The 10,112-nt window shown below is 41.7% G+C and overlaps 1 protein-coding gene across 1 annotated transcript; it reads left to right on the forward strand.

Moving 5' to 3' along the window:
- The first annotated feature begins 380 nt into the window (after nucleotides 1–380).
- RCVRN (recoverin) lies at nucleotides 381–5,966 on the forward strand. The gene is made up of 3 exons (XM_078650874.1): nucleotides 381–828; nucleotides 4,796–4,907; nucleotides 5,249–5,966. The coding sequence occupies exons 1-3, from the start codon at nucleotides 448–450 to the stop codon at nucleotides 5,362–5,364; spliced, it is 609 nt and encodes a 202-aa protein (XP_078507000.1). The 5' UTR covers nucleotides 381–447; the 3' UTR covers nucleotides 5,365–5,966.
- Nucleotides 5,967–10,112: the final 4,146 nt, after the last annotated feature.

Below are 10,112 nucleotides of genomic sequence, written 5' to 3' on the forward strand. Positions count from 1 at the left end.
ATTAGAATTACTTTATTATTTAGTGATAGATAAAAGTATTTTAGAGTATACAAGAATGTAAGCATCAAATATTTCATTCTGAATGTACATTCATTTGTGTTTTGGCTGGTACACCTCATATTCATTAAATTTAAATGTTTTTGATTAATCGAAAATCGTCCTTATTGTGCCCACTCTCTTTAATTTACAACTACATGGTTGAATGATGGTGCAGGGAAGATATACCAGTGAATACTACAACCTAATTAACATGCCTTTAACAAGCAATAACACAAAGTGGACCAACGACATTTGGATGACGTTTAAGTCTTCATAATCCTTAAAAAGCTTTATCTGGATTTAAATGCCCCGCCTTCAGGACAATACCCCGTGGAGTCGAGAGCGGAGGGCGGCATTTGTAAAACAAGGGTGGTGTGTACCTTGGTCAGCAGTGAGGGTCTTTAAACCATGGGAAACAGCAAGAGTGGCGCACTCTCCAAAGAAATCTTAGAAGAACTCCAATTGAACACCAAGTACTCTCAGGATGAACTCTGCACCTGGTATCAGACGTTCTTGAAGGAGTGCCCTACTGGACGCATCTCGAAGCAGCAGTTCGAGAACATCTATGCGAAGTTCTTTCCAGATGCGGATCCAAAGGCCTACGCACAGCATGTCTTTCGAAGCTTCGATGCCAACAGCGATGGCACCTTAGACTTTAAGGAATATATCGTCGCACTCCATATGACATCCTCCGGAAAAACCAACCAGAAGCTGGAGTGGGCCTTTTCCCTCTATGACGTAGATGGCAATGGGCATATCAGCAAAGTAGAAGTCCTGGAAATTGTCACGGTAAGTACTGTAACTGTCATCTGTCATCATGAAACTCTAGCTGAGATGTTCTAAATGGGAATTTATCGCCTGTACCATTCAAATATTCAAATGCGTGTGTTCAACATATACATAATATACAGCAGACTAAATCCATAGACAGAGACAGATTAAAGAACGCACGAAGACAATTTGAAGAGTACGTTAATAAAGATTAAAGATTCGGGTGCTGTTTCCAAAATGATCACATTTATTAGTGAAACTAAATTGCTTTCTGCGCTCTACTGCACGGGTTACTCAGCGAAGAGGTCTATATCTAATGTTCACATCAGATATGTTTTTTTCCCAACTATAATTATATTATTTGGGCATAGCAAGCAACATATGAATAAAAAAAAGTCACTTGGATTGGAGTTGCCACCCTTGAAACAGGAAGAGCTGCAAGGGAAGAACTGAGGGGCATATTATCAAGACAGGCGATACAATTATCGCCATGTTAGCGGCAGAAAACTGCCGCTAAAACGGCGATAATGGGCTTGATAATATGCTCTATGGAATTCCAATTGAAGCCCATGTTAGATGTCCTTCACATTTAACATGGGCTTCAATTGGAAATTCCATATAGCATATTATCAAGCCCACTATCGCCGTTTTAGCGGCAGTATTCTGCCGCTAAAACGGCGATAATTGTATCACCTGTCTTGATAATATGCCCCTTATTTTTCTCGCCTGTGTTGTGTCTGAAGTATGAGTCACATGATGCTTCACTGTCCCAGAGGCTGAGCCCAGTTTTCAGATTTTCTGACTTCTCAAGAGTATCATTCATAAAACGCCGTATTCACTGCAAGTGCTCACCTAACATGACAGTATAGGAAAGAGCGTAGGGCCGAATAGCAAAGCCGTTTCAGCCATAAATGTAGGAACGCTACAGTTGAACATGGCTAAATTTAGGTCTGAATGGTAGCCACAGAAATGTGCCAAACGGGAATAAACGCCTTTACTACTCTGTTATTGTATGGCATCATGGTGTGTATTTATAGAGCCGTAATGCCCGCTCAAAGGGCGGGCAGTGGGTAGATTAAGGCATGGTTCATATTGAGGACATGTCAAAGCCCAGACACTCCTTTCTGAACCGTCCACCAGGGAAATGGTCGGATATTTGCTCTCGCAGGGACTACAATAAATCACATTTTAAGGTATGAGGTAGAATGCGACACCCTGACCTTCGTAGGGATGTAAACTATGGCATTTCTCCACAGAGTAACATGTTTTTTTCAAACGAGAAAAAATAATAAAAAGCAAAAAATACACATGTGTACAGTTTTCTGTCTTTCCCCAGTATTGAGTTGTACTGTGAGTACAGCTCCGCATTTGAGAAATACTAATTCAGGAAAATGTTACACTGCATTCCCTGTTTGCAGTATGCAGGTGTAATTCTGGGAACGTATATACATCTCTAGAATGTGTAAGACTGCGCCTGTGCACATCTGTATGCTATGAGTTTACATTCATGGATGTTCAATGTAAATCAGGTCCAGAGTTTGAAAGATGTATTCATGTAAAAAAGAACAGTATAATGCCATTTCTAGAGAGCTGGGAGAGGATCACAGACCGCGAGTCCTGCTGAAGAAAAAAAAACTGTGTGTGTTGATAATATATTGTCTGGAGACTTCAACACTTTTTTAAGAGGATGTTTTAAATGTCAATGCACTGTCGCTCTTAGAAATAGCATATCGCGATGTCTCATGGACAAATATGCAGATATTTGGGTCTATATAAATGAGTGCAGGAATGTGTGCATACATATATGTGCATACAGCTGGGTGTGTCCATATAGCAAGTCGGTATGTTTGTACGAGGGAGAGTCTGCATCTACATTATGTTTTCCTCATTGTGTATATTTGAGTAGATACAAATGCATATTTCTGTGCTATGTGTTTAACCCCGATAGGGCAATATAGCTACTTGTAACTACAAAGTAATATTCGTATTGAATGTAAAATATTTTCTGTGTTTCTGTGTAATCGATTTACATGTGGGTTTAAATATTTAAAGTATTTATCTCTATGTATATATGTATGGATATATATGTGTCGATATATGTATGGATATATGCATGTACATATATATATATACATACATATACAAATATATACATAAATATATATACATATATACATATATATGTATATTATGTATATATAGAATTATATACCGATATATGTGCAATTATTCATTATTGTGCACATGTAGATACGTTTATTGTGTACATGCAGATGCTACTTATTACTATTGGTGAGTGTCAAGAGGTGCCATGATTCACGAGCAATGGTAATGTTTAGCATATCATACTCTGGGCATCTGCATATATGGGTTCGGCCACGACGTTTTTCAAGTGCATTTGTTGTACAATGAATGCACTGAAACAGGATGCAATGTGGGACATTCATTCAGTGAAGTAAAATTACTATTAGCAGAGTTGTTTCCGTGGGTAAAATCGTTGAAATATTCAATGTGATAGGCAGTAAACCGTGTTTTTTAGTGTCAATCTCGCTACAATGTGGTATTAATATGAACTAATATGGAGGCTGAGCTTTGTACAGTAGTAGTACATGTGTGATTGTGCGTTTATTAGCACAGTTTCTCGCAATAACAGGGGCCATATTTATTCTATGTTAATGCTATGGTAGTGAACAGAAATGTGGTTCAGTAACATGTTATTTAGATCAACTCTACAAATAAACACACTTTTTTTACTACCGTGCAAAGCTCAAATGCCATTTATTACCATAGTAGAGAGAACTCGACATTCGAAAACAATTTACTGTCTCACACATTGTATCTTTTAATTGCTTCACACACAGTTTTTTCAATGTGTTCTACATAAGGAATGAATGTAACCCCTTGCATTCACGTGAAAAATGCCATGGCATAATCCATATATGCAGATTTACAGAATGTAATATGTAGTGTATCCCAATGTCGAATTGTTGAGGGAGGGAGGAGCTTTCTGACCACTAAACTCGTGAGTCTTGAACCCTCCCCACGATCAACATTAGTAATAAATCGGTTATTACACTTTGTGGTGCATCTGCACGTATATGTATAAAGTGTATATGTGTTCTTACTTTTGTGCTATATAGATTTATATGTTGTCATCATGTCTATACATATGGGTACATTTAGGTAGGGAGGCGTGCACACACATCATCACAAGAGTCTCCAAAGCGAACAGCGACTCTGAAAGTCCCACTGAGCGCGAACTAGAGATTAAGGGCAGAGAGATTTAGAGAGCCACGTGACACCCCTTCCATGACCCACATTTGAAATGACATATGGCTGAGGTCACAGGTTGCAGGCTAATACACAAAGCACTTCATTGGTGGTGGTGCACTTCGTGATCATATTAGGAACGTTTATAGAAGTCCAATTACGTCAGTGAAAAATTTGCATACAGTGAAATAAAGAGAGATTTTAACAAGGAGTACCTTGTGATGTCCATATCACTGACTGGCACGAGTGTTGCTTGTTTTTGTGTTACACATGGTAGCGCCCGCTAGCTTGGGAAATATGTTGATGGAAATCAAACCTTTGGCTCAGAACATTCTAGAAGAGATATCATATGAAGGTTCTACTTTTCGTTGAACTGTCCTATACAAGGTGTCTGTAGAATGTATCTAACATGGAGAATAAAAGCGATGCTTTTGTTATTTCTAGTAGCAATCACGTTACAGTGATATTTAAACTTAATAACAAAATATTGCAAAAGGTTTGCTTATTGATCAATTACATGTTCGAGTAAATAATACTTAAAACTCCAATTAAACATTTCTAACCACATAGGGGTGGGTATTTGTTCTGATGCTGAAATGATTTGGTGTACTTGTAAATATTTTATTTACGAATAAAATCGTGTATACTTGCCTTTTTCCTGCCTTTTTTCTAACTTTTGTAAAATCAATTATTATTATTTTTTTTTTTTATTTAGGCTATTTTCAAAATGATTAGCTCCGAGGATCAGAAGCTACTTTCGGAAGATGAAAACACGCCTGAAAAAAGGACTGAAAAGATATGGATATATTTTGGGAAAAAGGAGAACGGTAGGAAAATAATTAATGTTATATTAGTGTTCACTTCCTGGTACTTTTGCAATGATAAGCCTTTTGTTTGGTGAATTAGTGTAGCAAAGCCTCATAAAATCAACTCTTTAAACGCATTTTATAGGCATGCTTGTCTACACATTCGTAATCATAATACTATTATTAGTAGATATGTACATACATATATACATACATGTGGACAGGCATAAACACATCTTAACTTGGGTCGCCAAAGGGAACAGTTCTGCAGAATTGGAATGAGTGTTATTTTGTGTTAACATGACATTTGCTTAGAAGTGCTCTTGTGGTTTGCTTTAACAACTATTGTGTTTCCACTCTAGATAAAATATCTGAAGGCGAATTTATTCAAGGAATCATGAAGAACAAAGAGATCCTGCGTCTGATTCAGTACGAACCACAGAAAGTGAAGGAGCGAATAAAAGAGAAGAAACACTAAGGCTCAAGTGACTTTGAGTTCTAAGACTGTTCTCTGCATCTCTGTTTACATCACATGGACTCTAGCAATGTTTGTACTCTCTGGGCCCGATTCACAAAGATTTCCTCTGCAGCAAATTTGCCTGTGAACATCCAAAATGTACACCAGTTGTCATATGCCTTTTCACCATTCTTCACTTTGGAGCAAATCTCGAGGTCCCTCGAGAATCTTCGAGAAATCATGTGGCAACGAATTGACAAACATTTGCCCACAAGCACCTGGAAGATTCTATTTTTGCCAGTACAAGTCTTCGAAATAAGGCAGGGGGTGACACTTCTAAAGTGTGCCTGAGGAAATCTTTGGAGACGGGCTCTCTCGTGATTTCAACTCAACTAATTTGCTAAGGGTATTGTCCTTAATTTCCATTTGGAAAGGTGTATTCAAATGTCGTCTTATGTGCAGTAATTAGGCTCCAAGTATTAATCCGAAGATTATCCCTAATGCCGATTTAAACCCTGAAGGTCATTAACTTTAATCGTGTTTGTTTTCTGTTTCTCTGTACTGTGAAATAAACGTGTCAAAATACATGTATTCAAGTAAATGTTATATGTTTTTAACGTGTGGCATAAGTTTCTTTGCATTTTATTTCTGAATATAGGAGTCAGGTGGTCGTCAGCGTGACTAAACATGCCTCCAGTATGTCAGCTCTGTATTGTGCCGAGTAGTGAAGCTGCAGCAACATATGTCCAAACTCCAGTGCTCCAAGGTCAAGCAGGAGAGCATGTCTTGAGTAAATGTATTACCCCCTGGCTACTCTTAGCTTAAGCCTTTAAGTGAAATAACTGAAAGAATTGCTCCACTCATGGCCATCAGGACTGGATCACCCTGCAAGGAAATATTTAAAGATCCGCTGTGCAAACATGCACACTGCAGAAAAATATTTAAGGATTCGCTGTACAACATACACACTACAGTGAAGTATTTAAGGTTCTGCTTTGCAACATGTACACAGCAGGGAAATATTTAAGGTTAAGGATCCTTTGTGCAAACATACGCGCTTTAGGGAAATATTTTAGGAACCGCTGTACAAACATACACATTGCAGGGAAATATTTAAGGATCCCCTGTGCAAACATACACACTGCAGGGCAATATTTTATGATCCGCTGTGCAAACATACACACTGCAAGGAAATACTGTTCTTCACAGAGCAATTATTTCCCCTAGACCCCAGTAACTCAATAAGTGATCCACTTCCCTGGAGTAAACATCAGAACCTTTCTGGAGTGGCAAGGGGAATGAGGGGAGTTTGTCAATAGCCATAAACAACATACTTGTTTGTGAATATCCACAAACTTTCAAGGCTCATCGCTCCTTGGATACTATTGGACAACCATTTATGTATTAAATACAGAGAGGATATTGTGATCCGCCCCACCCTTGTGATTGTAAATTACGACATTTGGAGATTTTCAGTTATAGAATTGCAATCATTGGTGCAGCAGTATAATGAGGCTTGACAAGTCTCTAGTAAAGTTTTGACCCTAACTTCATGGGCAATCGTTTTTTTGTACCCACAGTTAATCATTTTAGCTCCCTTGGCCAATTTGCACCATACTTGGAGAGATAATTTTATTGAAGGATATCCAAGAGGCTGCCAAATTTGGTGTAGATTAAAAAAACAGTTGAAAAGGTACAATGTAGGCCCAAAAGTATTTTTCACTTGCCAATATAATGAGATTTCCCTTTAAAAGTGTTTCTTTGTAACTCCGAATGGATGATCACCAAATAGCATATTTACGGGAATGGTGGCGCAGGGCCATGCAGCAAGTTACCTTTCTGTGCTGCCCTGCAACACAGGAAAAGGGCAGAAATGCACCACATTTATCCAATACTGCGCACTCTTGTCCTTTTACACCTGGGCTGGCGCAGTTTCTATACCCTAGCACCAATGCCGGCACCCTTGCACCATGGTGCAAGGGTGCCTGTGTTGTAGCAGGATTATTTTTGTGCAGGATGGGGCACCTTCTTGCACAAAACAATCAATTTAGGCATTTGTCTCTTTTCATGAATGCTGCGAAATGCAGCACACATAAAAAAGAGGAAACAATTAGGAGAAATAAAGATATTTCTCCTTGTAACGCCTGGGGAGGTGTAAGATTTTGATGCAAACCCAGGATTTATAAGTCCTTGTACATCTGGGAATGTGTCAAAAACCACAGGAGTTGCATGGGAACACTTACCGCAACGCCCATGGATTGCTTCCTCTGCGTATATTAGGCTGACACAGCAATTTGATCTTCGCTGCCTTACCAGCCACTGCCCGTGGAGGGAATTTCGGTGGGGCGGAGAGGCGGGGCGGGGGAGGTGCAGGGTGGGGAGTGCTAAAACCCGGAGTATGGATAATGGAAGGTAAGTAAACAATTTAATAAATAAAACGAATTTCGTAGCGCACCCTGCATCACATTTTGCGATGCAGGGCGCGCTACGAAATTTGTTTTATTAATTAAATTGTTTACTTACCTTCAATTATCCATACTCCGGTTTTTAGCGCCCCCACCCCGCCTCCCTGCCCCACCGAAACACCCTCCACGGGCCGCGGCTATGCCTTACTCCAGATTTATGAATCCACACAAAGCCACACAATGTGGCTTTACGTGGCTTCATAAATCTCACTTAAAGGCTTGCATCACACATGTACCACTTTGCAAGCCACTCATAAATATGCCCCCAAATTTTATGCATGGTGGCCCTTTGGGTATTAAGGGCCTCATTTATGGGTTTTTTGCACAGGGCAGCACAGCACGTCACCTTCCTGGGCTGCCCTACATCAAAGTGAGAGGGCAGGAATGCACCATATTCATCCAATGGTGCATTCCTGCTTTTTCTCCCTGCACTGGTGCTATTTCGGCACTGGTGCTTGTGCTGTTGGTAAGATTGTTTTTGGGTAGGAACACAGGCACCCCTGCACAATGGTGCAAGGTGCCTGTGTTGTCAGGAGGATTGTTTTGGGGAGGAAGGGCAACCTTTCAGCGCAAAAACAATCATGGGGGGCTTTTTCCTCTTTCTATGGGTGCTGCAGAAAAATGAAAACCGAGGAGAAATAAAGTTATTTCTCCTTGTTTTGTCTCCCCTGGGGCGACATAAGGTTTTGGCGCTTTCCTAGGTTTACATGGTTTTGTAAATATGAGGATGCGTCAAAATCCATGAGTGTTGCGTGGTTACACCCACCGCAACACCCATGGAATACCGCCCTAGTGCAGCATAAGGCAACGCAGTCATTTGCACCGCCTTGCCTTCCACCAGATCTATGAGGCCATTCAAAGCTACGCAAAGTGGCTTTGCGTGATCTCATAAATATGCTTTTGTAATTTGTGCAGTCACAAAAAGTGATGCTATGGTGGCTCAAGGGGCTCATAAATATGCCCCTAGGTGTCTTTTCTTGCAACTATTTTGGAGGCATGGGGCAGAATGTGAGTACGCCTAACTTTCAAAATACTTTACAATTATTGAGTACACATTCATGTTCCACTAAACCACAGAGGCATGAACAGCAGTTTGGTCATTCGCACAGGGCACTCAGCAAGGTTTTCCTTCAAATGTCTTCAAAGATTAGGAGGAAAACACAAGAAAAGATAAGATACAGTAACAGGTGACACGTGGGCTGCTCCTCCATTGCCCACTGTATTGTGCAAGCCGCAATAGAGTAGGTTGCCTGGCACTTGACTCTGTGCCATATTCCCTAATGGGAACAGGACATTGTAGCGGGCTCCAGCTGACTCATCGCTGCATGACCTGCATCAGGTCACAGGACAATCACAACTGCGCCCTAGTCCCATCTAGGAACAGGGCTCAGAGACCGGTACTTCGAAGGAAGCACGGTGAATTACTGCACCGTTTTTAAAGAGACATTTTAAACAATGTTTGCAGACATAGGTTTATGACTTTTGTGAAAAAAATGACTCCACCAGGCTGCAAAGAGCACATGATGTGTAGGTGAACGGGTGCAGAGGAGGCAGAGAGGTGCACTGATGGGGTACACAAGGAGCACATGGAGGTGAATGGATGCAGAGGAGGCAGAGGGGTGCAGAGAGGGGGCACTAGGGGCACATGCTGTGGAGGTGAACAGATGCAGAGGAGGCAGCGGGGTGCAGAGTTGGGGCAAAGGGGACACATGCTGTGAGGGTGAATGGATGCAGAGGAGGTAGCGGGGTGCAGAGAGGGGGCACAGGGAGCACAAGCTGTGAAGGTGAATGGATGCAGGGGAGGTAGCGGGGTGCAGACAGGGGGCACAAGGACACATGCTGTGAAGGTGAACTGATGCAGAGGAGGCAGGGGGTGCAGAGAGGGGGTACAAGGAGCACATGCTGTGAAGGTGAATGGATGCAGAGGAGGCAGCGGGTGCAGAGAGGGGTCACTAGCAGCACATGCTGTGGAGGTTAACAGATGCAGAGGAGGCAGCGGGTCCAGAGAGGGGGTACAAGGACACATGCTGTGAAGGTGAACTGATGCAGAGGAGGCAGCGGGGTCCAGTGAGGGGGCACAGGGAGCACATGCTGTGAAGTTGAATGGATGCAGAGGAGGCAGGGAGTGCAGAGAGGGGGCACTAGGGGCACATGCTGTGGAGGTTAACAGATGCAGAGGAGGCAGCGGGTCCAGAGAGGGGGTACAAGGACACATGCTGTGAAGGTGAACTGATGCAGAGGAGGCAGCGGTGTCCAGTGAGGGGGTACAAGGAGCACATGCTGTGAAGGTGAATGGATGCAGAG

This window comes from Lissotriton helveticus, chromosome 7 (genome assembly GCF_964261635.1).
Source record: "Lissotriton helveticus chromosome 7, aLisHel1.1, whole genome shotgun sequence".
NCBI lineage: Eukaryota > Metazoa > Chordata > Amphibia > Caudata > Salamandridae > Lissotriton > Lissotriton helveticus.

Coding starts and splice junctions, on each gene's coding strand:
- RCVRN (XM_078650874.1), top strand. CDS start 448: ATGGGAAACAGCAAGAGTGGCGCACTCTCCAAAGAAATCTTAGAAGAA. Junction 829..4,795: donor AAGTCCTGGAAATTGTCACG/GTAAGTACTGTA, acceptor TTTTTTATTTAG/GCTATTTTCAAAATGATTAG. Junction 4,908..5,248: donor TTTTGGGAAAAAGGAGAACG/GTAGGAAAATAA, acceptor TTTCCACTCTAG/ATAAAATATCTGAAGGCGAA.